We start from the raw sequence: 27,578 nt of genomic DNA on the forward strand, positions 1-27,578 counted from the left end.
CCAGCAGTGATGCAATTGTGTGTTTATACTGTAATGGCACTGGAGACACTTATGTATGCAATTTCACACTGTCCTCCCACCACCAACTGCCCACCCGCCCCCCAACCACATACCCTCTTTGCTCCAGGACAAGGGAATTTGGAAATTTCTCCTGGCAAAGAGGAGATTTGCTTCCCTCAGCCAGTGCCTTGTGCTACCAGGCAACCTCTGACAGTCTGGGCTGATTAAACAGTGAACTGGTGGCAGTACAGTGGTGATATTATTATGGTTATGTAGCAATAAGAGTAAGACATAAGATGGCAATATAAACAGATAAGACTGGCAGCAGGAAGAGTCAGAATAATTATGAGGATTTGGCATGGGTGGTATTTTGCATACCAAATATTTCACTTTGCTTTGCCATTAGTGTGAGGGTAGAGTGAACAGAGGGTGTAATACTTAAGAAAAGTGATGGAAGAAAGGAAAAAAAAAAAAAGACTAAATGCATGTAAAAGCCACAGAGAAGAAAAAAAGAGGCTACTAGTGGATTTATTGGTTGAGGAGTTAAAATATATTAGATTTTGTACTGCTGGCAATTACCAAGGTTAACCTCCCTTTTTCTCTCTGCTTCATCTCTACTTGCCTCCACCTGCTGCCATGGTGTCTGTAGGGCTCAGTGGTTTATGCGTACATCACACTTGGCTGCCTACCTTGACCTGCCAGCCCATACCACAGGCTTGCTGGTCACTTCAGAAAGTAACTTTCTACCCCTGTGTATAGCCACAAGATGCACAAACAAGCAGCTCTTCTGAAAAAGGTATGTATTTGTGCCAAAACACTGAGTTACTTCAGAGGCACATTATCAGGTAGATAATTTCAGTGGGCTGGATTCCGACTCCATGATCATAGAGTTCAACAGGGGTTTGGACTGAGATCTCTGAAAATGGCTCCACCCAGTTTCCCTACTGCGAAACTGATTCTATTTAGCAGCTATTGGATTTTTTGAGTACAGCTGATTCATGGTAAGTCTTTGTTAGCAGTTACCAATCTTGGTTTGCTGTGGTGCGTGCATTAGAGCTTCCCTGAAAGCTCACAGAGTTTATCTCCATCAGAAAAATATGACAAGATCACCTGCCTTGACATAGTTTGTCAGTACAGACTTCATAATTTCATATAACAAGTCAGATACTTGATCAGTTTTGTTTTTTTGTTTGCTTTTTGTTTGTTTTTTTGTTTGTTTATTTGTGTTTTTTGTTTGTTTGTTTGTTTGTTTTAAATCTGCCCTCCGGTATTGGGCTACAGCTTTCCATTATTCCCTCAACCACTTGGGTGACTCTAAACCAAATCTGGGCTCTTTTGTACCAAGCCTTTACCGACATTCTCTGAAATCATTTATGCCTCTAACTCTCTTCCTCTTGTAGTTCTCCACAATGGACACTATATAGAAGCACACAAAGATCTGCAGTTCTTCTGAACTATTCTGCCCTGCCCTCTAGCTCTGATGTGCTCTTCCCTGCTCTTTTTCTTCCTTTATCTTCTTCCCTTTCTCTGTGTCCATACTCATATCCCACTGTGAGGTTCATGCAGCTAACTCCTGTCTCATGCTTCCTTTGCACAGACTGTTTCTCTCCAACGTATGGTGTGTGGAGTGGTGTTTCCTGCTCTCTGATCTCTTGGATGCAGCCCAGGAGGTCCTACTAAAGGACAAATCCCCCAGCTGCTGCTCTATGGCCCTCCCCAGCTCACGTTTGGCATCCAAAGAGCAGATCCTGGAGACCATCTGATCTCTGGTCACACAGAGCGAGCCTCAATAGGAAACTCACCTGAGGCAGAACACACATGGGGCAGTGGGAATGGACGGGGGGAAGGATGAACCGAAGATGATGTGTTGATGTGCAAAAATGAAAACAGCAGCTGATGTTGATCAGGAGGAGGAAGGCTGTTAATTCAAAGCATGCTGCTCGTCCACGTTGGTTGAAGATAGAAACAATATGCTGGAGTGCCACTGTGCTCTGGGGTGGGACTCGCTTGTCCATGCGCCGGGGGTGGGTGGAAGAGGCGTGTGGGGAGAACGCCCCCTTGGCACTGTGTCCAGGGGAGGGAGCTGGAGAAGGGAGGGAAAGGGGATGGCTTTGCCTGGCTTGCTCCACTTTAAATACCTTTGCACAGAGCTCTGGCTGCTGTCATAAGATCAGAAGGCTTCACCTGGAGTGTCAAAGGGACCTCCCTGAGTAGGTATCGCTGCCTCTGCAACATGGACGCACAGCACTGCAAAATGAACGGTGACCCTTTCCAGGTAAGTGATGGGGTCTGCATGCCCACTCTTCGCAGAAGGGGCTGTAGCTGCGTCCCTCCTGCCCCCTTCCGCCATGCTGGAAAATCTTGTCTCCCCCTCTCTGAGAAGCAGTGTGATCTGAGATGGGAGGAAACAACTTGCCTGTCTTGATGCTTTGCCATGCCTGTTTGCCACCGTTTTCCCTTTTGGCAGCTGAAGTACTTGTCTGTTGTTACTTGTGCTCACAAAACTGCAGTGAGAACAAAAAAGAAGACTGCAGCAGTATCCTCACAGATATGACAAATAGAAGAAGCAGCAGAAAAGACCAACAGCTAACTAGAGGTCTTAAACATGTGTGAGGAAATGTAAGTTGTCTTCTTCTGTTAAAGGAAAACAGTTCTTCTAGTGAAGCTATTTGTTAAATTTTGTGACTTTGATGTCGCCCTTTTAAATATTTATTTATTTACTTTGAACTCTTTGCTTTCAAAAAATCAGGAAAGTCCTGAAGCCCCCACCTTTCGATTACAGGCACTATAGTTACTGCAAGGGCAAGTGATGTAACCTGAGGCCAGCATGGTTAATTATTAGGACCAAATTCTGTGTGCATGTATCCTATGCAATGCCACTGAAGTTAGAAAAAAAGCTGTAGAAGGTAGTCAAAAAAGGGCTTTAGTTTCTACAAGCCTTTTTAAGAGTGGAGCAGCCAAGGAAGCCTTGTGTGCTGAAGCTGAAATACCACAACCATTCTCTATGGTTTCACCATGCTACTTTTCCCAATGAGCTCTGTGGCAGCTCAGCATCTAAGTGCCTTAAAAAATCTGACTTGGAAACTAGTTCAATTTTCAGAAGTAACTCATAAATCTTATTGCCTTTGAGACACTTTCCCCCATTTTTTCCCTACTATTTTGTATATCCAGTAAGTCTGGAATTTACAACGCAGAGGTGAGATTTTTCTCTCACTGAAACAGCAAGCACAACTTCCTCTGGCTTTAACAGTGTTGGAATTCACTCTGACGGGCTTTATCTAACCAGCTCAAAAATGGATTAGAAGGTTGACAGGTCTGTGTTATTGACCTCCAATAGTGCCACATGTGCCAGGAAGGCAATATCAGTCTATGTACAAAGTGGTTAACTAAAAATGCAGATTTGCATTGCACTCAGATAAACCTGTCCTTGCATCTACACATCACCTATCTGTGAGACTGTACTATGTTCAGAAACGGATGTTCATGTTGATCTACTATTTCATATTTTACTTCTGGAAAAAAAAAAAATGCCAGAAGAAAATGAGTATTTAATTTATTCCACACTACATTTATAAATCACATATACAGGTCATATAGACAGTGTTTCAATGACAATGAAATTATTGTTCAATTCTTAATCATAATCACAGTAGTAACAGAATAGTAGAACTGTCCCAAAGTTGCAATTCCTCTCAATATAAGAGGTTGAAAACCAAGAAATTAGAATCAGAATTGAAAATGGATAAACTGTGATCAACACTTAAAACTATATATAGGTAGTAAAAAAAGCTTAACAACAAATGAGAGTGCATGTGTGTCTGTTGATGTATATCAACTCCAGTGGATATGTTGATGTACATTGTCTTCAGTGTATTCATTTATATCACTTCCATATATATTGATAAGAACTGGGTACCAGGAAGACAAACATTTTTCTCTTCTTTCTTCTTGCAATGAAAGCTGTTACCTCTGTCGGTATGAACTAACTTTTGTCAAGTGAAATGCGTGCACATGCAGATGTGCAAGAAGTTAAGCAAGTATCACCCTGTTCACAGGATTAGTGCCTACTCCTTACTGCAACGGGTCTTACTTTAAAGCAGTAAAATAAATCAATTTAAAAGATCGGGAAAATGAGTGAGGGCAGCTTGAAAATGGCTGATCTCAACACATCAAGGCTAGTGACAAATGAGAATCTATTTGGGTTGGAAATAAGGTTTTTAAGGTGGTTTTGGATTATTTTATGGTATAAAGAGATCAATTAACATCAAAACTACCTTGCAGGACTTGAACCTTGCATTGTATCCCATGCAGGTATCCAAACAACAAATTCTTTATCATAGAATCATAGAATGTTGTGAGTTGGAAGGGACCCACAGGGATCATTGAGTCCAACTCCTGTCCCTGCACAGGACAACCCCACAGTTCACACCATGTGTCTGAGGGCTTGTCCAGTCTCTTCTTGAACACTGTCAGGCTTGGGGCCGTGACACCTCCCTGGGGAGCCTGTTCCAGTGCTCCATCACCCTCTGGGTGAAGAACCTTTTCCTAATGTCCAATCTAATCCTCCCCTGGCACATCTTCCTGACATTCCCTTGGGTTCTGTCATTGGCCACTAAAGAGAAGAGTTCGGTGCCTGCCCCTCCTCCTCCCCTTGTGAGGAAGCTGTAGCCTCCATGAGGTGTCCTCTTAGTCTCCTCTTCTCCAGGCTGAACAAACCAAGTGACTGTCACACAGATTCAAGTCAACCTGCCATAGAAATTAGTCCTTGAGGCATCTTTTGTCAGGAGAATTTTAAATGCAGAAACACATGGCTTTTAAAACAGTTCCAGAGCAGACCATGAAAACCAAATTCTTGGTCCATTGGGCAGACACTGGTGTAACACAGCTCTGTCCTTAAGATCTGTTTTGGTTGCAGTGGGTGAAAACAGAATGTCAAAGCTATGCAGGGATGGTATTTCAGATGATGGTTTTGGTTACACTAGCTTGCATAAGATTTCCTGATGACTGACATTTTGGTTTGCCTTTTGGCAGACTCCTGTCGTTGTTTCCCCTCATGTTGCTTCAGGTGCGAATGAGTTTCATTAGCCAGCTGCCACACCACTCCTGACTGCTTCTCCTCTTGGTTCCCACCAGCTAAGAGCTGGGATGGCTCCCTGGTTGGGTGAGGAACCAGAAAACACAGAGATGCTGCTTTAAGTGTCACAGTTCAGCAGGTGACAAACTTCCCTCTGGTGTATAAAACCAGTATTTCTACTACAGTTCTCATTAGAGGCTCCCCATAAAGATGGAAAACATTTGGATAAATTTTACAACCTCTGGAAATAAAGCCAGGTAGAAAAATGTGCGGCTAGTCTCTGGCAAAGAATTCTCAGGTTAGCAGCAGCCTCAGAGACACCTTGAAGAACTGGCAATTATTTACTTTACAAAATAAAGCAGTTCCTTAAAACACTGTCTCAGAAAATGTAGTCCCACCAAGAGCTTTGTGGCTTCAGGGACAGCTGGATTTGATTATTAATCCTTCAGCTACAAAGACTGCCTTTGCTATTTCTGAGGACAATATTTGGGAACTGAGACTCCTTATGATCTGATTTATGTGTTAAATTATGCGATAGCTGTAATGGAGACAGACTCTGACTGAAAATCCAGCCCACAATGAAGAAAAATTGAAAGGATGGGTACCTTAAGTCAGGTTTTAGCCCAGGACTTGTTACATCAGGACCTGTGTGTATTGCAGATGTCTGGTATGATCTTTGAAATACCAGCCACGAGTGCTGCCCAAGGCCAGCAGTAAAAAAAACACAAATAAGGCCTTAATGTGACTTTTGAAAGTTTGTGATGGTTGCACATCAAATTTAACATTAAAAGCTCCAGAAGCGATTCTGGAAATCTCAGCAGGCACTTACCTGCCATGGTAGGTACCCAGATAATTTTGAAGATCTGGTCCAACTCCAGGACTGCGTTTCCTGTTTCTAAAGCAGTGAAATAGCTCTTCCCTACACGACATAGCTTTTTAAAACAGAAATACATGTACTGGGACATATCAAGACATTCTGGAAATGAGCAGAAAATCAATAAGAGAAAGAGAGCAAACAAAAATGAAAACATATCTCTCCCTAACTGGGTCTTTACTCACTATAGGATTTAGGAAGGATATGAATGAACATTTGCTCCAGTGTTGTTCCCTTTTTTTGTTGTTGTTGTTTTTATTCTGTTTTTATCCGCCTTGTGAATACACCTCTCCTGGTGCTACCTGGAAGGTACAAGCAGAACTGAAGGGAAACACAGATCATGGCCTGAAGCTCTACACAGAGCTCACCTACATTGCTCTGCTTAATCTTGAGTGTTAATGAAAAGAAAGCGTGAGGGAAGATCTCACCATAGCTGAAACCGAAAGTGCAGTAATGTTTCCAGTCTTTCCTGAGTTTGATACACTTGAGAGGTGAAGCAAGGTAAAGATGATATTAGAGTATTTTCATATCCTTTTTAACCACCTCCCTCTCCCTGGAGAGAAGGGATTTGTGACTGTACCACAGCAGCCCCAGAACTGCTCTACTTCAGGCAGCAACACTGACCTTAATTCTCGCTTAAAGCAACTTTATATCCTCTTTACATCGCTGATGCTGTGCAAAAGGGAAATGGAGTAAATCAAAACTGACTTCTAGTGTAACTATAGATCTTTTTTGTTTGATTGTTTGTTTTCTTTCAGGAATCTATGTACATTGAAGAGTCCCCAAATAAAAATGGTGTGATTTCCTTGATTTTCTCTCTGAAGGAAGAAGTTGGGGCATTGGCTAAAGTTCTGCGCACATTTGAGGTAAATATTTTCCTCCAGGAGACCTGACCATGTCTTTGCATTTTTGCAATGCAGCAACATATTCTCAGGGCATTTGTGGTCACGTTTGTAATTCCATTTCTTTGCCATAATGGGGGAAACTAGCATGAGGTTCTTTTCTGGAGCTAAAATAACTGGAAGTCCTGGAGCAGAAGTAGCCTTTTAAAGTTGAAATTTGACTTCAAACTTTTACGTTAAAACTTCTACTTTAAACTCATATAAGGGTGGAAAAAATGCATTTTCTCCATTTAAGGAGGAGATATTTCACTGCAACTGCTTGAGCAACAGGTAGAAGTGAATTGTGCCATAGCCTGAGGTTGACATCTGAGTTTATATTTATATTTAGGCAAATATAACCAGAATGTGAGCTCTCTTCCATGTTCCATGAAGTATTTCTACTCGGGACAGCTACTGCCCTCTTAATCTGATGTAAATAAGCCTACCATTTCCCACTGTTGTCACTTAACAGAGAGGGTAGAGTCTACCTACAATAAAGCCCAAAAATGGCAGTATTTTGCACTTTATTCAATCCAAAGGAACTCAGCAGCTTTTACTGACTGATTTGGAAATCTTTTGGGGAAATAAGGAGCCATTTACCTGTCAGGACATTGTGTGCCTATTTATTCTTCCAGAAATTATTCCCAGATGTCATGGATACCATTTAAAAAGCACAAAATCTTTGCAATTCAAGATGGTTGTGTTACAACTCACACCGCTGTGTACTCTGTGCTCCCAAGCAAATATATTGTTAGGTTGGTTTTGTGACTACTTCTTTTTTAGAACACCATCATGTAACAGTTGTGCCTCAAAGCAGCTCTTTCTGTAGAACACTGTAAAAAGTTGTGGCCTACATACTTTCCATTCATAAACCAAACTGACTAGGAAATGAAAGGTTTGTGTGGTATTAGTACAAATGAAAACTGATTATGAGTTATAGGACATACTTGATTCATTAAGATGAAAGGAAATTCATACTAACCACAGCAGAGCTAGTCCAAATCTGTGGACTGACCAGAGTAATAAAGTCCTGCAAAATGTCCATATGTCGGTGGCATGTAAGTGAATTAAAGAGGCTACTGACATTCTCTAGATAAATGCATTACTGTCTACTAACCAAATTGCTGCCAGGTCTAGAGGAAAATCTGCATGGGAGCTAGTATAGGAAGGAGAGAAGTAGCCACTTCTTGGATGTGACCCTCCTTGCCCCAAAGCGGGTACCTAAACTAGACCATCTGAGTCATAGTTTTCCCCAGCGACCCTGATGGCAACTGAGGGGATGGAGCTCAGATAAAGCTGTCTGTACTGGTGGCTGGGTGGTTTCCCATCCCAATGAAGCCAATTCTTTTTGTGCAAACTGGCAGTCTCCTTCAACACCAAGGCTTGACAAGAGACCTGGCATAGATGTTCTTATATCAGTTTTGCATGCTGTTGGCAATGTAGTGGGGAAATGCATGGGTGGCTGGAGGAAAGGGATTTAATGGTGCAAGCCTGACCTGCAGCTTCAGCTCCTCAGGGTTGTCATTAGGGAATTAATGAGCACTGGGGTGTGTCAGCAAGAGCAGCCCTTGGGCTGTTCTAACTCAGTGCAAAGGCCCTCGCCCTGAGTACAGCAGTGTAAAACCCATGTGCACACACAGCTGAGGTAATCTCCACCTTTTCCCACTTGGGCCATGACCATGGTGCCTCAGAGATACAAAGTGCTCACTGACATCTGCAGCAGATATGAGAAAGATGGTGTTATGCAGGGGAAGGGTGGGAACAAGGAGGAAGATCTTCAGAGGATTTTTTTCATCTTTATCCATTCACTGCTTAAAAAAAAAAAAAACAATTCTGAGATGCAGGTTAGCTACAGGAGTTAGTTCAGACTCTGTTGCTGGGCACCTCTGGGAAGGGATATCCCTCACCTTGCCCCCATGGTTTCTGTCACCAGCTTGGCACTGGCCTGGGGAAAGCCAGCAGATGTGTCTCAGAGAAACAGCACAGGGAGGAGATGTGGGGATGGCTGCTCTGGCTGTCGTTGCCTTAAGCAACCACAAGAAGTAGGAAAAAGGAAAACATGAAAGCCACAAAATATGATCAGACTGCTCCCCAGAGTGGATGTTGACTCCCACTGAGGACCAGACCTTGTGTGGCTGTTGGTGCTGATGGCCATGCATGGAACATTTGCAGCCCCTCTGAGCCTTGCTGAGGCTGGGGGTTGCCCAGGCCACCAGTCTCTCTCAGCATTCTTGTGTGGGAACACAGCAGAAGAGCACAGCTCAACCCTCTACTCCTCCCAGCTTGCGCTTGGGAATTATTAAGGGACGGTGCCTCCAGCACTGGCTTTGAGGATTTTGCCTCTTCTCTAGCCAATTTATAAAATTACTCTGGGAAATGAAGGGTGGAGGAGGAGGGTTCAGAGAGCTGTAAATATGAAAGTCTTGGAAAATAAATCCTCTTTCAAGACAGGGAAGAAAGTGTGGAGACATGATCCAGACTGAGACACAGGGAATTGAGGGGGTACCTAAAAAAAAATGAGTGATCACGCCATGTCATCATCAGCCAGGCTGCCTTTCTGTAAAAGAGGTGTCTGTGTGGGCCTTGGGAGGTTCATCTTCTCCTTGGCTGAAGAGCTGGAGAAAAAGTTTCTGTTACTCTGGGAGGGCTGTTCAGTCACTTTTATGTCCCTGCTCAACACAGGAACACCTCTTCACTCCCAGGTACGCATACCATCTGTGTCTCGTCTTCATGCAGGGGTGAAACTTGGCCAGGTGTTAGCCCTCACTGAAGCCTGATGTCCATGGGATGAAGGAGTCCAAAGGGAGCTGCGGTGTGCTCCAGTCCGGCTTTGCATGCAGATAACAGGAGATCCAGGACTGATGGCCAATCAAACACCATGGCTGCTCCCCAGTCTAGCCGTCATCTGTACTTGCTCAGGAGACAAACCTCCCAAGGAGGGAAACAGTGTCCAAACACAGGCCAGATGAACAGGGTAAGCCCCTGTTGTGGGCCAAGATGGCCTGAAGGTAGGGGAGCCTTGTAGCCAGGCAGGTGAAGGCACAAGTCCAGTCTCTACAGAGAGAGTGCTCATGGCACAGAGTTACATCCTGTTAACTGAGACACCAAGTTTAATAGAATTTCAATGTGTTTTGGGGACTAGTCCATTAACATTTGTCCTACTCAAACATCCCTCAAGGTTACTCATGCAGTTGACAGGGTGCTGCATACTCTCACATTTGTTTTTTTGTTCAGAGACACTTGGTTTCTGTTCAGGTCCCAGTTGCACATAAGTGTGTGGCTACGGTGACAAATATTGTTTTTCCTATGTACCTTGAAGGCTTTTTTTCTGAGGAATTTCCTCCATGTACTCAAGTTCCTTATGTCTGTTGGCTTTATGTCCAATATGTACTTGATTATATCCACTTTTCTCTTTTGTTTACTGTCGATTCATATTATCTCTAAAGCATTTTGGTGTCAGGCCAATGCACAATGTCCAAAAAGAGCAAGCAGTCTGTATGGAAGAAGGGCTGGACCCTCAGAAGGGTAGGCACATATTTAAAGAAAGACCGTATGGCTTTTTAAGCTGAAAGCATTTCTGTCTTTAAAAACAAACCCAAACCATGTCTATGGAAGGTTTCAACATCCACTTTGGATAGGAGAAGAATCTTTTCCCAGGCTGTCACACAAAAACAAGCAGCACTAAGGAAGGCATCCCCAAACACCAGACATCAACAGGCTCCTAAGCTCTTCTGGCCCCTGGCTCTTGCCTTCCCTCTGTTTTGCAAATCCTTGCCTGGTTGTGTGAACCTGCTCCTCCTGGACTGTTCTGAACCCAGGGTGCCCTATGCCACGATTGACAGTGGATACCCTGAGTCCCTTCTCCACCTTCCCTGCAGAGAGGCAGCATCCACAGGACCAGACTCACACTCTGGCATGTCGTAAAGTAATAGCAGCTCAATCATGCCCAGCAATAAGCAGACTGTTAAAACTGAATCCACTTTGCTTCCATACTAGATGCTCTGTGTGTGTATCGGGATGTGGTAAGGATTCACTTTCTGCTTATCAGACCCAATTATTCTGCACTTGAATAATCTATTTGGCCATGAACTTTATCCATCCTGGTGTGTATACAACTTCCTTATGGGTTATTCTTGGAGAACACCTTTTTCCTCCCTGCAGGCTTGAGGGTTGCCATAGAGGCAACACGAACCTGCCAGCAGAGCCTTTACACCAACTTCATTTTAATAAGACCCACCAAACCCTAAGGTACTACTTAGTGCAACGGTATACTGTTGGTTTGTCTAATGCTATTACAGAAGATGATAGCTAGGAAACCAAAACTTGAATAAATACCTTAGTCTGAAAGACAGTATCACACATAAGCAAAATATCATGCTTAAAATCAGGAAAACAGAACAGTCATTGTGAACTATGATTTGTTGTTTTGTTTGTTTGTTTGTTTGTTTCAATTTACTGGACAAATCATAGAATCATAGAATGATTTAGGTTGGAAGGGACCTTAGAGATCATCTAGTTTCAACTAGTTTCAACATCTTCCACTAGACCAGGTTGCTCAAAGCCCATTCAACCTGACCTTGAACACTTTTAGGGATGGAGCATTCACAACATCTCTGGGCAACCTCACCATCCTCATGGTGAATAATTTCTTCCTTGTAACTAATCTAAATGTATCCTCTTTCAGTTTAAAGCCATTACCCTTTGTCCTGTCACTACATGCCCTTGTAAAAAGTCCCTCTCCAGCTTTCTTGTAGGTTCCCTTTAGGTACTAGGAAGCTTCTATAAGGTTTTCCCAGAGCCTTCTCTTCTCCAGACTGAACAACCCCATCTCTCTTAGCCTGTCTTAATAGGAGAAGTACACCAGTTCATATTCAAGGCCCTCCTCTGAACTCGCTCAAACAAGTCCATATGCTTCTTATGTTGGAGGCCCCAGAGGTGAACACACTACTCCAGGTGGGGTCTCATGAGAACAGAGTAGAGCAGGAGAAGCTTCTTTTAATGCAGCCCAGGATGCAGTTGGCTTTCTGGGCTGCAAGTGCACATTACTGGGTCATGTTGAGCTTCTCATCAACAAACACTTCCAAGTCCTTCTTCTCAGAGCTGCTCTCAATCCATTCTCTGCCCAGCCTCTATTTGTGCTTGGGATTGCCTTGACCCATGTGCAGGACCTTGCACTTGGCTTTCTTGGACTTCACGAGGTTCACACTGACCCACCTCTCAATTCTGTCAAGGTCCCTCTGGATGGCATCCCTTCCCTCCAGCATGTTGACTGCACCACACAGCTTGGAACGTCACTTTTCACTGGTTTCCACTTGGACATCAAGCCATTGACCACAGCTCTTTGACTGTGACTGCCCAGCCAATTCTTTATCTTCCAAGTGGTCCATCCATCAAACTCATGTCTCCCTACTTTAGAGACAAGAATATCATGCAGGACACTGTTAAGTGCTTTGCACAAGTCCAAGTAGATGATGTCAGTTGCTCTTCCCTTATCCATCAATGCTGTAACTCCATTGTAGAAGGTCACCAAATTTGTCTGGCATGATTCACCCTTAGTGAAGCCATGTTAGCTGTCGCCAATCACCTCCTTCTTTTCCTTCTGCCTTAGCGTAGCTTCCAGAAGGATCTGCTCCATGATCTTGCCAGGTATAGGCCTGTAGTTCTTCAGGTCTTCCTTTTTTCCCTTTTTACAAATAGGGGTTATGTTTCCCCTTTTCAGTCAGTGGGATCTTCAGACTGCCATGACTTCTCAAATATGATCGATAGTGGCTTAGCAACTTCATCCGCCAGTTCCCTGAGGACCCATGGATATGTTTCCTCAGGTCCCATGGACTTGTGCATCTTCAGGTTCCTTAGTTGGTCTTGAACCTGATCTTCTTCTACAGTGGGTGGTTCTTCATTCTCCCAGTCCCTGCCTTTGCCTTTTGTGATTTGGGCAGTGTGGCCCAAGTGTGGTGAAGACTGAGGCAAAAAAGTCATTGAGTACATCAGTCTCCTCCATATCCCAGGTAACCACGTCTTCCTTTTCCTTCTGGAGAGAGCCCACATTTTCCCTAGTCTTCCTTTCACCACTGACATACCTACAGAAGCTTTTCTCATTGCCCTTGATGTCCCTGGTCAGATTTGATTCTATCAAGGCTTTATCTTTCCTAGCATGATCCCTGACTGCTCAGACAATTTCTCTCTATTGGTTACCCGTCCTTGCTTCCACCCTCTGTAGACTTCATATTTGTGTCTGAGTTTGCCCAGGAGCTCCTTGCTCATCCATGCAGGTGATTTTTACCTGACTTCCTCTTTGTTGGGATGCATCCCTTCTGAGCTTGGAGGAGATGATCCCTGAATAGTAACCAGCTTTCTTTGGCCCCTCTTCCTTCCAAGGCTTTGTCCTGTGGTACTGCACCAAGCAGATCCCTGAAAAAGCCAAATGAAGAGGTTCCAGAGTATCAGTCCAGGTCAGAAAAAAGACAGAAATCTTCCAGGTGTCTTATCAAAACTGAAAAAGCAAAGCAAAGCAATTTGGGTTAAACCAAGTGTCACACGTGATGGAATGTTAATTTTTTCTGTGAGGATAAAAGCCTATTGGAATTGAGATCGCTTTTTTAAATGACAACAAAGTCCATTCTGAAAGAAAAAAAATGGAAAGGAAAAAGAACTTGTCCCCTCTCAAAGACTGTAATTTCAAGATTTAAATTAATCATTAAAAAAGTCAGAACTAGACATTTTAATATGCAAAAAGTTTTAATTGAAATTTTTCCACATGAGTTTGTGAATAAAATTATCTGCTCCAAAGTCCTTTTCCTAATGGATTTACACAAAGTAGAAGACATGTTAGCTGTGGTATGTGGCAAACATTGGGTTGGAATATATTACAAGTTTTCTCAGCCCGTTCTTGGAGAGGAGCCTTCCATTTTCTCTTCACTGATGTGACCTTCCCAAATATAGAGTGAGACTTCAGTACAAGGTCCATCCATCAGTGGTGTTACTTACAGTGGGTAGGGCTTTAGCTCAAAAGCAGCCCCACTAATTTGCACTGAGTAGTATTCCTGCTCCTGGAGCAAGTTACTGCTCCATGGGAGGACTGGATGAGAGTAACAAGCTGCACCATATGAAACCCTGTTGCTTTCAGAGCCGATGAAAATGATTGTGCTCTTTTTCTGTTTAGGAGTTCACATTATTGAACAGAAAGTCTAAAATGACTCTTATCTCTTTGTCCCTTGTGAAGGTATTGGCTCTGCAGTGTTTTGGGTTGTTTCCAAATCAGGAGAAGTGAACGGTCACTTTGGCCAGGGGGTGTGTTGGAGGTATCTGCAGTGATAGGTGAGAAGGCCAGGCGTGCCTGTCCTGTGATGCTTGTTTTTTCATCACAGTATGCACATGCACAGCTACAATCATCTTCGGTCTGATTTCTCCTCTTGATGGGCCAGGAGAGCAGGACACCTCGATCTAGTAAACCAACATGAGTTCAAAGGAAGGAGTGCCTTCTTGCTAGGTGTTTGTGCAGTGCCACATGCTGTCACATAAGCTTTTTGGCTTGTTCTGCTCTATGAGTTTTGTGGCTAGATTATGCTAGATGCCTCATACCAAACTTTAGGTTTGTAGCAGAACTGTGGAGTGATGGACACCAGGGGCAGCTCCTGGACTGGCTGCCTGTTGAAGCTACTTGCTGGCAGGGACCAGGTCTGGGTCCCTTTGCCTCCATGAGTTTGTCATGTGAGGAAGACCCTAGGAAATGTGAAGGAGTAGATGGGGAAGCACTGCCTGCAGCTGAGAAACAGGGCTTTGGGCAGTGCATCTGAACCAGGCGTCTGCTTTCGCCTTCACCTTGGCTGAAGGCATCATTGTAACTTTCTCAGCTCCTGTGAAAATTAGGTACTTAGTTTCTTCTTGTGTTTCTGAAAGCACAAAGTATCCATCTGCACTGAAAGCTTCTCTATGTGGCTATGAAAACGTAACTTTTATTTTCCAATGATCAGGTCATTAAAGTCTCTGAGAGTAGGACTAAATTGTCTTGGTGGTGACCTCTACAATACTGCTGACTTAGTGTAACACCAGGCTGGTTTGATCCTGCTGGTGTGGGGCAGCTGCAGCATGAGAGATGCTTGGTTGGGACGGCGTAAGTGGAATAACATGGGGAGGGGGCTGGAGCTGCTTCACAGCCTCTGAGAGGGAGCCAAGGCTGAGATCCAGCACTGTGGGGAAAGGCAGGCAGGGAGATGGGCAATCTTCTCCTGCATCCCTCATTGCCTCTGTTGTAAATTGGTATCTGCATTGCTAACTCCTGTCATTCAAAAATCATGACTTACACAAAATGGACTTAGATTCTAACTTGCTTTTTGGGCTCTGAGAATGTCTTGAGACCTCTTTCTCTGGAGGGGAGTGGTAGAGATACAGTTAACTTGGATATTAAAGCTGAAATCTTTCACCCCCAGGAGTGGAGGTTTTAAGAAAAAAAGCAAGAAATTTACAATGACTTCTGCTAACTCCAAGGCATCTGGCAATACTGTACCCCTGTGGCATCCTTAGGAGTTACACTTACTGCTGCCTTCAGTCCTCAAGGCAAAATCTGTTCTGAATTGTTAATACTTGCTAAAAAGTATATTAGAAATGGCCTAGTACACTCTTTTGATATAAAGGCAAGGTGAACAGCTATGCCTTCCTCTACTGATACAGAAGCACTCCAGCAGATATGTGGTTTTATGATGGGATGTGTTCATGCAGGAAAGACTCATCCTCTGTGGTGGCCATAATCCTGAGGGGAAGTAGGGAAGGAGAAACCTGCTGCAAATTCTTTGAAGCTGATGAATGGTGGGGAGAATGCAGCAAAGACATATCAGATCTCAAGCAATGGGCTCATCTGATTCCTACCAGCTCTAGAATAGGAAGAACAGAAGAGACCGATGTTAACAGCTCAGGCATGAATCCAGGCTCAAACATGTGACAGCCCAAATCTCCCAAAACCAGCTAGGTTAGGAGCTAGGTTCTGTCAACAAAAAATAGCTGAGAAATAATGAAGTTGTATAAAACAAAACAAAACAAAACAAAACTTCTTAAAATAAACTAAACCAAAAACTGTACCCATTCTCCTTTCTCAGGTTTTTATTTGTCTCCACAAGTTGGAGCTTTAAATAAAACATCAACTACTATGAGAATTCTCACGCAATTGCAAGATTTGGCGATACTGAGAGTACAAAAAAGTTTTGAACAGTGTGACACTATGAAGATTAAACACTAGGTGGAGTAGTTGTACTAGAATGAAATCAAGATTTGAATAACAGCTCTAGTAACAGAGCCATTGTAAATATTTTGAAATCGGGAGCTTAGTAGCAAGTCACAGCATATGAAAGCATGTTTCTACAGGAGCGCCAGTTCAGCTGTTTGGATGTATGCTGCTGAATTCTTGCTTCAAAAACAAACACCAGAGGGTTCTCCCTTCAGCTTCTCGGTTGTGAGGTCCTGAAGCCTCATCACAAGGTGGAAATGTGTTGGCTCTGCACATCGCTGAGCTACAGGCACCTCTCAAATAAACAGCAAACCAGCTTCACAAACTCTGTGGGAGGTGATGCTCCCTCCTCCATGTCTTCTTTTTTTTTTTTTTTTTCATTTTCCTTTCCCTTTTCCCATTCTCTTCGGTTGTGACATTACTTTGGGAGGCATTGATGCTCCTGCTGCCTTAAGCATGCCTTGTGCCCACCCCACAGCTTGTGCCCACCCCACAGCTTGTCTCTGCATTCCCAACCCCTGCATCATTCTTGTAGTCAAGGTACCGGTGCGATCTCTCAAGCAGTTCTGCTATCTCCACGGGAAGGATGCTGAGGCAGGGATGGACATTTGTGAGAGGGGGATGCAAGCAGGGGATAGTGGTCACTGAGGAGTGGTCCATTTTATCACAGCCTCTGCAAGACGTGAAAAGTCCAAAGAGGGTCTGTGAATCTACACAGAGACAGAATACAACACCCTGATGTATCAGCCCAACACATCAGTGCAATGCAAAAGTAAAGCAGCAACTCAGTGTGCTTGAGCTGAGACTTGGGTTGAGGGATGTTTTACCCTCACTCTCTACCTTTCTGAGTGGCTCTACAGAGCAACTGAATGGCCCTGTGCTCCAGGTGCCAGCTTCATAGCATCAGAGAATCACAGAATGTTAGGGATTGGAAGGGACCTTGAAAGATCATTTAGTCCAATCCCTCTGCCGGAGCAGGAACACCTAGATGAGGTTACACAGGAATGTGTCCAGGCGGGTTTTGAATGTCTCCAGAGTAGGAGACTCCACACCCGCCCTGGGCAGCCTGTTCCAGTGTTCTGTCACCCTTACTGAGAAGAAGTTTCTTCTCAAATTGAAGCGGAACCTCTTGTGTTCCAGTTTGAACCCATTACCTCTTGTCCTACCACTGGTTGTCAGTGAGAAGAACCTGCTTCCATCCTCGTGACACTTGCCCTTTATATATTTGTAAGCATTAATAAGACCCCTCAGTCTCCTCCAAACTAAAGAGACCCAGCTTCCTCAGCCTTTTCTCATAAGGGAGATGCTCCACTCCCTTCACGTTGCCGCACTGCTCCACATGACATGGCCGTGGCAAAGGGGCCTGCAGCCCTCTGCGCCTGCTCTCTTTCAAAATCGTTCCAGCCCCAAGTCATCTGAACTTCCATTTTTGGGCTGCCCCACCTCCCTCTGCCTCACCAAGCAGAGGGTACAATGAGCACTCTGTTTGTGAAATGAGGCTTTGGAGGCCTAAAACAAATTGTCCTCAGGGCTGAGGACACTGGCAGCCATTCTCTCCCCAAGATGTCCCCGCCAGGACAGAATCTCTCAAATGCAGCAGTTGGCAAATGAGCTTTTGACCTTTTCAACTTATTGTGTTGGTATCTAGCCAAACAATTTAAGTTCATCTGTAGCGTGCAACACTCAGGAAACAGAGGAATGACATGTGTGCTCTTTCCTACCAAGTAATAAACTGGCCTTTGTGCTGGAGTGAATGAGGCCATTGCCACTGATGGCCAGATGCCCTCCTGCACTATGCAAGCACTGAGAGGAGCAAAGAAAATCTTAAAGGGCTTGAGAAGCTCAGACTAGAGGGAGATATAGAAAAAAATTTCCGTTTTTCTTCCCTGTAGGTCACAAGTAGATCCTCACAGCATTTCTTCATGGATGAAATCCTGATCCCACTGCAGCAGGGGGTTTGTCACCGACACCAGTAGAGCCATCATTTCACTACATGTAGTTTGAGGTCTTCTTAAGCCTGAAAACAGTAGACCAGTAGCTTCTCCAGGGCTGCTGAGCAGTATCTGTGAGCTCCTCTGACTCTTTTGTGCTTGATCTTCAGGCTCAAATTTCCTCCAGGGGTTTGTCTGTTCTTTCCAGTGAACAGAAGCCCAGACCTGATCTCGGCGTGCTGTGGATGCAGTCCAGTGTGAGCTTGGCAGACAGGTCAGATGGTTAAGTCAGCATCAATGGAAATCTGTTCAAAAGGCTTTTATCAAAAAAAAGATAAAGTAATATTTTCATAAATCAAGGCAGATTTTCCTAGACTTGTGTTTCAGTGACCAAAACCCCAGGATATTTAACTATTTTTTGCTTTACACATTGACATGGTGGCATGTCTAAGGTCAGGTACTCACTGGCTGTAGTCGTCAAGGCTATTAGTTGCCAACGATCCCTTACTTCAGAGTTAGGAGGAACTCCTGCTGATCAGAAGATATTTGGTGAGATGGAATTTGAATTTCTGTGCTAAAGAAAAGACTTCTTTGCTTTAAGAGTGATCATACTCTGGAGCAGTTGCCCAGAGAGCTTGTGAAGTCTCCATCTTTGGAGATACTCAAAAACTGAATGGAAACAGTCCTGACCAATCTGGTCTAGCAGACCCTGCCTGAGCCAGAGGCCTTGTCCAGCCTCAGCAACTCTGCCGTGCTGTGATTTTGTGATTTTATGATTTAGAACACCGATGTTTTTATTTGCACAAACTTGAGCTGCCTTTTTGGTGCAGATCCATGTTTCCCATTGGATCTCTGCCCAACACCTGCTCACAGCCCTGGAAACTGTTGCAGGTGGCTTTGTAGGTGATTGTGTAGTGGCTTGGCAGGCACTTATCTCACAGAGTGCCCAGCTGCTTCCTTTTCCAACCTCCTTTCAAGATGCTCGTAAATACAGCATTCAGTTTCTCACAAGAGGGTTCTCTACAGGTGGAATGCCTACTTACCGTGTTGATCCTGGGGAAATACTCTTGTCCACACAGACAAGCTTTCATTATGTATTTGCCGTACTGGAGTCACCATTTACAATACAAAGCCTGTTTACTATTTGTATCCTGTTTCCACCTGTTTCAAAGGTTTATGTAGTACATAGTCTTTATGTTGGAGCTCTGCACAAGGGTGAATCTCACATCCTTCTCATTCTTCCTTTTTGTCCTTCTCCCTGTTGTGAAAGCCCTCTGCCCAGCGGCCACCAGAGCCAAGTCTCTACTTTTGAGTTATTTGGATTGTATAGTATGGGTTGTTGACTAACACATGAATTTTAGTTAATCTTTATGTCATATTTCTTTCCCCAAACCCGATGTGACCAAAATCTATCTTTCTCATAGGAAAAAGGTATAAACCTGACCCACATTGAGTCTCGACCTTCCCGTCTCAACAAAGATGAATATGAATTCTTCATTAACTTGGAAGGCAAGAACATTCCAGCACTGGATGAGATCATCAAGTCCTTGAGAAATGATATTGGAGCAACTGTCCATGAGCTTTCAAGAACAAAGAAGAAGGACACTGGTAAGGATACACTGACAAGGATAATGTTAACAAGGAATATTTACTTCACATATTTAAATGACTTCTTTTTCCGGTAGCAAAGGAGTTCCTCTTGGATCTGTATGGCTGCATTTGCCTCTCTCTACCCATTTTGCCTGTATTATAAGTATTTTCATATGAAGATTTTCTCTTGGTATGAACTGGCATGATTCATCTTCTGTCATGTTTCTGACTAGGTCTCCTAGGAACTGGTGTTAAGGTGTTATGTTGTCATCTGTCTGGTTAGTTGGCAGCACTCACGGTCTCTTAAAGACAGCTTTGCTGCAGTAGCTTGCTACACTACATGCAGAAGTTAACTGGAATCAAAAGATGATTTGATTACAGGTTAAGGGCTCAATTTGCAAATCTCTCAGCAATGGTTGCAGGAAGTCGTGGGTACATCTATTTTCTGCTTGCAGTCTCTGCCTGGTGTCCAAACAGGCGGCATTTATATACACAGCTTTTGATAAGCAATGCAGGATGCCAACTTTTGTTCTTGACACACACCTGTAAGTTGAAGGAATAACTCTGCCCACATGAGAACTTAAAACAGAAGAAGAGAAATGACAAGGATCTCCATGAGGGATGCACTACATCTGTCCAGTTACTGAGTCAAAAAAAACCACATAAACTCAATCACAATTTAAAAGGGTGAACAGTTCCAGCAAAATCTTCAGACTTATGCATGGACTTGGCTTGTAGATCAGTTCTTTGAGAAATCCAGGCATTGATCTGCTTCCTCTTCCGTCCCACCCCATCCCCATGATAAATCCATGCCTGTTCAGTACCCAGCAGATTTGAGCCTGTACAGTACCATTTTGTGGAAAAATGTTACCTGTTGAAGACTGCCTTTCACATTCCTAAAGAAGGATGGTTCCCCGGAGCCCCAAGGAAGGAAACCAAGAGGGTGTCCTGAAGACACTGCCTGTGCATTGTGTGTCCCAGCTCGGGGCCTGCCTCAGGTGAAAAGAAGCTGTGTTTTTTTTAATTTCTAAGTGATACGTAGACTGCATGAACCCAGTTAAACTTTGCTATCTTGTACAGTGAGTCCATTCAGAGTCAGTTCATACATAGCCAGCACTGATGGATGAGTATGTTAAAATTGTGATAGACCATCTTAAAAATAGACATAAAATTTTAAATCAGGAGATGGGGAGGAAAGCTCTGCAAGGGGTTATTTTGTCTGTCCCCTGGCAAAAGGCAGGACTAGCTAAAGCACTGTGTGTCCTGAGCACTGGAGATTACCTGACCTCCATGTCTCTGCACTGCAGGGCTGCCCTGTTCTGGCCCATTCTCACATGCTGCACTGAGAGCTGATGACTTCTCCTCCTGCCTGCCTTTGACATCTGGAACAGAAGATACTCTTCCTCTTTAGACCAGCCTTTTTGGTGTCTGGTGTTGTATCCTGTCCAACCTCAGCCTTCTCAGGGCACCTGGTTTCTAGGTTTGTGGCCAGTCTTGTTGTTCTTTTCTAGGGTGTCTCCAGTAGATTAGATAAAACCTATGTGTAACTACAGGAGATAAGGGTTCTATTGCTCTGCTGAGCAATTAATTAACTAGTTATTAAACCAGTTGTTGCTCGTTTGCTGACTCTTTCTAAACTGTTTATTTGATGGATTCTTTACACAAATTCCAGCTGTCTTCCAGATTCTACTAATTCAGGCAGGAACTGCTGGTAAAGGGTAGCATAACAAAAAAAAAAGTGGCAGTGACCTGCTGTTGTAGTGCCTTCCCCCTTGCCAAATATCTCTGGGACCTCACAAATCAAGTTTGCACAAACCTTGTGGTGTAGCTGATGTGCTAAGAGCCTGGTATGAAGTGGTGTTATCCTCATGGGGCAGGAGGAGGAATTGCCCTCCTGAGGTCCCAGGTTGGCACACCCCTTTGAACACCTGGATTTATTTTCTAGTTTTGATATCATGGACTGCTGCTGCTTGCTGCTGCAGCCCTGTCCTTGCAGGACACCTTGCACCCCTGGGCTGAGATGAGATGGGAGGAGGGGAGGAAAAGTTCCCCAGAGTGATCATCCCCCCTGCTAGCCACCTGTCCATCACACAGGTGTATACAGGTCTAACATCATCCATCTGCCTCTCCACTTTTTGGGCTTGTGGATGCCCCTCACTTCTGCTGTTGAAACCGGGGAGGGTCTGCCACCCACTTTGGTGGGAGCAGGACTAACTTGGTTCCTGGAAGAAATCTCAGGGAGGTCAGTTGCAATTCTGCCTTTAGAGGGCAATAAGAAAAGATTTCGGAAATTGTCCATGCTTCTAATTCTCAGAGATTTTTGCTGGAGCTGAGGCTGCTCAGTACAGGGGTGGCTGCCCAGCATCCAGTCTGAGACACACTTAAATGCCTCCTGAGATAACAGATGTGATTTTAATAGGATTTCAGACTTTAAATACTTTAGGCCTAGACCTTCCTTTTCCTTCCTAGGAACAACATGAAAGGACATTAATACCTTATTGAGATCAGTGTTGGTAATCCTTTTACTGTTCCCTTTGTGTCCTACCCATGACATTACATTTGAAGATGAAAAAGAATAAAGCAGATATTCTTTGGAGTCAGTTCTCTCCATTCATCAGTCAGAGGCACAAAAGGTTGGTTAGGTGATTTATGATCACATCAAATTAAGGATATTCTCTTTCAGGGGCTTTCGCACTTTCAGAAGAAAGATACAGGGCCTAGCAGGTGTTGGCATTATTTTGTTTTTCTAATTATTATTAAGAAGTTAATAATAAACTATTAAATAATAAAGTTGTGTATAAGCATAGACCAGAGTTGCATAGAGCTATAGCTCTAAATGTCAGCTGAGAAGGACCTGTGAGTGAAATTCTGACCTCACAGAAGTCAAGACTCCTTTGACCAGCTGTAGGATTAGGATTTCACTGCATGTTACCGTGTTGATCAAAGGATTTTTTGAGCTAGATTATCCTGTCAGTGCTGCGAAAAAGGACCCGACACCCTTCTGTCTCAGAAGATAACCTATGTTTGTTAGTTTCAGTAATTCATAAATACTATAAAGTGGGAACAATTTGCTGCCAAGGAAAGAGAAGAAGAGAGGAGAAGATGGAAGTTTCTTTTTGCCCTTTCCCCTTTTTTTTTTTCTTTTTCGATTTCAGATTCTTTCATGTGTAGTAAAGGTCCAGTCAAACTGAAATTCCCAAAGAGCCGTATTTTAAAAGGTCAAATAAACCCTGCTTAGATTATGAACTGTGGGTGGCAAATTCTGGGATGAGGCAGCTACACTGGCAGAGCCCTGGCAGATCTGGTCATAATCCACAGATGTGATTTTGTGATATTTGATTCATAAAACACAGAATGAGAGCAATATGTCTCCAGGGAGCAAAATCTCAGGACTATGGTTTATGGGGACATTGTCACGCTTTTCTCAGTTGACAGGTAAAGGCTGGAAAAGTTTTCTCCTGAAGACAGCCCAAACATCCATTTGACTGATTCTTCCATCACTGCTTTAGATACTCTCAGCCCTTCTTTGTTGAGGCTTCACTTTGCTTATGCTCATGATTTGAGAAAAAATATCCCTATTTTACTGTTTCTTCTAGGAAGCACACAGTGCCATTCTTGTGACAGTGTTCTGTGGGCAGTCTAAAAGATTTCTTGTCTTGCCTTTTCTGTATAGCTTAGCATTACACACATGTGTGTGTGCTTTATGTGGTATATTGGGCAAGGTATAAATGAACAGCACCCTTTTTATTTTATTTTATTTTTTTTTTTCTTGTTCTGATCACTATAGCTGTTTATAGGGTCTTTCCCCTCTTAAAAGCGAAATGTAATTTTGGTTTCCCATGTACACATCAAAATAGTTACAAATATGAAGTTTGGATCAACAGTGCCATTTTAGCTGAGGACAGACCAGCAAAATGTTCTACATACAAAGGTAGTTTTAGAGCTTCAGATGAGATGGGCTAGCAGTCACTGGACCAAAACCCCTCTGTAGAGATGGAAAGATTTGTTGTAAAAACACAGTACATCTCTTCATGGCTCTTTTTGGAAACAAACTGGGTACCCACAGAGAACTCAGAGCCCATGAATAAAAATAATTAAATATTATTCTGTTGCAGCATTAGGGAAATGCAGAAAATTTATTGCATTTCTGAGACAGGCTGGAGGCTGAGGTTCTGTAGGGGCCTTGTTTTCTAAACCCTGAGGCTGGCCAAAGCATTTGGGACTGTTTAAAAAAGGGCTAAACCTGGGCCTCGAGCTGCTATAAATTGCATAGACCTGTCTTTGACCCTCCTCACAATGGTCCAAATGGAAGAGTTCTGCAGAAGTCCTCGCTGCCCCTGCTTTGCTGCCCCTCATATAAATGGCTTATTAGCGTTCTGCTAAGCATTTGACCTCATGGTAATTTGGTCACCACTTGGGTGTTCGGCACAATCCCATAAATGCTGCTGTTTCATTTACAGACAAATCAATATTTATTACTGATCAGCCCACGTTTGCTCCTCAGACCTTCACAGAGGCCCAGTGTTGCAGCAGCTTGCTCTGGCAATTCATTAATGGCCGTGCAGAGAGACAGTGAGTCTGGCAAATGGGGCTGGAGGAGGATGTTACAAACGATATATGGGGTAGATTCAGCCAGGGGGTAATTTGATTTGATCTTTTAAATAGTTGCTGGGAGGACTGGGAACAGCGTCCTGGCACAGTACAGCTAGGCAGAAGACCCAGTAGCCTCTTTGCGCTCTAGTCCCTAACACGAGGATTGTATGAACTTGGTGCAACATGATTGCCCTGGGGCTGTGCTTTGCACCTTCATTTCTTGTTTCCACAAATGCTGAGTAAGCTCAGGACTTTCCAGAACCCGACTTAACATCCACTATGCTTGTGCAAATAGTACTAAACATCCTGAGGATTTCCCTTTCACAGCCTGCCCCTTTTATCCAGCTCTGCAGATCAGAGCTCCTCTCTCTTAGCTACTGATGGTGTCTGGGGGAACATGGGTGCAGGGCAGAAATCTGCTGAAAATAGGTTAGGTACCCATAGGGGCTGCATGCCTAAAATAAAAGGTGCTTCTCCTGCGTAGGGGAAAAACAAGCCACCCACCTCCATGCCTGGGATTGACACCGCACCAGCCTGGAAGTCAGTATATCCCAGAGTTTATAATGAACTCTGCAGCAAGTATGGTGGGGATCTTGAGAATAAAATGTATTTAACAAAAGTAAGTTGGTGTTATATATACATTTTATCCCTTCTTGAAGTTGCAATGATTCAAACCCTGCCCACATTTCTGATTCAGGGCAGCAAAACCCTACACACATTGCTGTTGAAATCCACTGCAGACCTCAGCTTCATCAATCTGCCTGCACAACCTGGATCCTTCATGTCATGGTGTGTCTCTGAGAACAGTGGTTATTCACTGGCAAATCCTTTGCTGTGGTGCTGGAGACAGCTTTTTGTCTAGTGCCCAATCCCAAAACCTCTATCAGTGTGCCTTACCCCAACCTGACGGGGGGAGTCTGAAGCACAAAACAGTGAAGTGATTCCCCCATCATCACACAAAGCTCAGTGGCAGAGCTAGAAGGTAAACCTGGTGCTCAGCTGCCCGTGTAGAAAACAGAATCAGGAAGATTTGTTGTGCTTATGCTTCATATGGTGTGAGTAGTGACTCCTCTCTAGGACTCAAACATGTCTTTTTCTATTCACCCCCTCTGACTGGTTTAACTCAAGGAGCTGGAAGTGCAGGAATGTTGCTAACTGCAAGGTGGAAGAATATGTCTGGAGAAACTAGAGAGCTAGTGATAGGTACACCCAGCAAATTAAGTCGTTTCGGGAAGATCTTCCTGGGACTGCTGCTGCCATCTAGTGACTTATCCAGGTGTGGTTTTTAAGGCAAAGCAGAAGGGTGTGAAGCTCAGAACGGGGCGGGGGGGAACGAAAACCCACTTGTGCTGGTCGGGAGAAGGGGAGGCACAGTCGGGAGCAGCCCGGTGAGCCCGGGCAGCCCGGGACCTCTCCCGGCTGGCAGCCACCAGCTGCCTGCTTTCCCTGTCCTGCCTGAAACACATCTGAGGGCTCCCAGAGGGAGCGTTGGGCAAAGACAGGCTGGTGGTGGGACAGTAGGTCAGGGGGAGGAAGCACCCTACATGGGGCTGAGCTGTAGCCGCCCAAAATGTGCCCTGTAAATCTGCTGTTGTTGCCTTGGCCCCTCTCTGCAGATGTCTTGCAGAAACGCCGCAACGCAAGTGCCCAGTGTGTTGTTAGGCTCAGCAAAAAAAAGCAAGGCTGAATAGTCCTGGAAACAGAGTGATCCTCTTATCCTGTAGGTGATCCACCCAGATCTGGGACCAGCCCCATCAGCCAGGAGCTGCAGGGAGGTCGTGCGGCAGCTGTGGCTGGGGATCAGGTTCATTTAGCACAAAACGCAAAATCAATTGGGGATGTATGGCTGAGTGGCAGTGCTCCCAGCCGAGCAAAGAGCCACACAGGAGAACGAGCTGTTTTCCAAGCACTGACTCAACCAGTGACACCCATTCATGCAAGAAAGTCATTAATGAACTGCAACATTTAATTGATAGAGAGATTGCTCAGAGCCCCTGGGCTTGGACCAGCAGACCTTTGGGTGATGTTAACCTCGGAGTCCATGTATCTGACTTGTACTCAGCATGGGGAGCATACGGGACATGATTGCAGAGTCTGAGTATGGGGTACTTTCTCAGATGGAGGGAGAAGTGATGAGGGTGCTCAAAGGTAGCCCATGATTTTTGTGCCCGAAATAGATACAGAAGTAAGGTGCCGGCCAGTATGATGCATGATAGATGGAGGATCTGTCATCAAGCTATAAAATCCTAGGTGGCCTGGAGAAGGTGAATAATGGCAAATGGTGTTTGTATGCAGGAACTAATACACATCATATGAAATAATCAAGTTTAAAACAAAAAGGAGTTATTTTTCATATCGCATGTAAAGAAACAATAGAGCTCAGTGCTGCAGTGTCTTGAAGGCAGAAGTGTACATGGGCTTAAAGAGCAATTAATGTATTTGTAAAAAGTTCATCAGAGGCTATTAACTTGAGGTATGGCTTTAACTTCTGCCTCAGGCAGGAGGGAGTGGAAGGGAAAAAGAGGCAAGCAGCCAGGATCAAAGGGCTGAAAAATATAAGAAAGGGGCAGCAGAAGGGCAAGCCAAGGAAGCCATATCCAGCAGCACCAGCAGCACCCAGAATGTGCCCAGCTGCCAGCGGTACCTAGCAGTGGTACCTACAGATATGCTTCATAAGCGATGAAGGGCCAAGGGAGAGGAAAGGGCCCGTGGACGCCCTGCTCTCTCCACCAAGCTTCCCTGTATCAGCATGGCAGAGAGCTGGGGTGGCCAGGCACAGTGGTGACCAACAGGGGAATTCCTAGTTTGGTATGCAATCGGATCCTCCTAGACCAGATGGAAGAGGAAACTCCAGCCTGATACAACAACTGTGGGCAACGTGTGCATCAGGCCTCTGGCTGGTGAGGGGACACATGCCAGGGGACTGCCTGGACCAGTGAGTGAATACACCTGTGTTCATCACTCCAGGAAGGAGGTCCAACCTGGGATGGCTGCTCCATGCACCTCATGAGCTGCAAAGAGCCTCTCCTTGTAGTCTAGTTGCTATGCAGACACTTGGTATCTGCTTTCCCCTATCTGAACGCCACATCTGGAAAGCCCTGCGAGTCTTCTTTGCCCTCCACCTTATGTACTTGTGTAAAGGGGCATTACATGCTGTGTGGTCCCATTTCATATCCTGACTGTGCCGCAGGAAGTGTATATAGTATGTGAGCTACAATCCAATAGAAAACCAGAACCAGAATGTTAATTAAATTAGTACATTATTGTATAATGACTGCAGTAATACTATGCTAGTCTGAGGTATTAGGGTGCCATTTATCATTTCATTTCAGCATCCTAGCTTAAGTGAGGCCACCAAGTAAGTCTTAGAAAGAGATTTTCAGAGAGTCAAATAATCCTGTATCCTTCTTGATGT

General features: G+C 44.3%; 1 protein-coding gene across 1 annotated transcript in view; it reads left to right on the top strand.

The window, feature by feature from the left end:
- The first annotated feature begins 2,130 nt into the window (after positions 1-2,130).
- The window catches only part of PAH (phenylalanine hydroxylase), a 40,859-nt gene continuing 15,411 nt past the window's right edge, over positions 2,131-27,578 (top strand). Inside the window, exons 1-3 of the mRNA XM_065862753.2 lie at positions 2,131-2,275; positions 6,707-6,814; positions 19,405-19,588. Coding sequence (XP_065718825.1) covers positions 2,234-2,275; positions 6,707-6,814; positions 19,405-19,588 — 334 coding nt within the window. The 5' untranslated portion in view covers positions 2,131-2,233. The remainder of the gene's footprint in view (positions 2,276-6,706; positions 6,815-19,404; positions 19,589-27,578) is intronic.

This window comes from Patagioenas fasciata, chromosome 1, assembly GCF_037038585.1.
Source record: "Patagioenas fasciata isolate bPatFas1 chromosome 1, bPatFas1.hap1, whole genome shotgun sequence".
NCBI lineage: Eukaryota > Metazoa > Chordata > Aves > Columbiformes > Columbidae > Patagioenas > Patagioenas fasciata.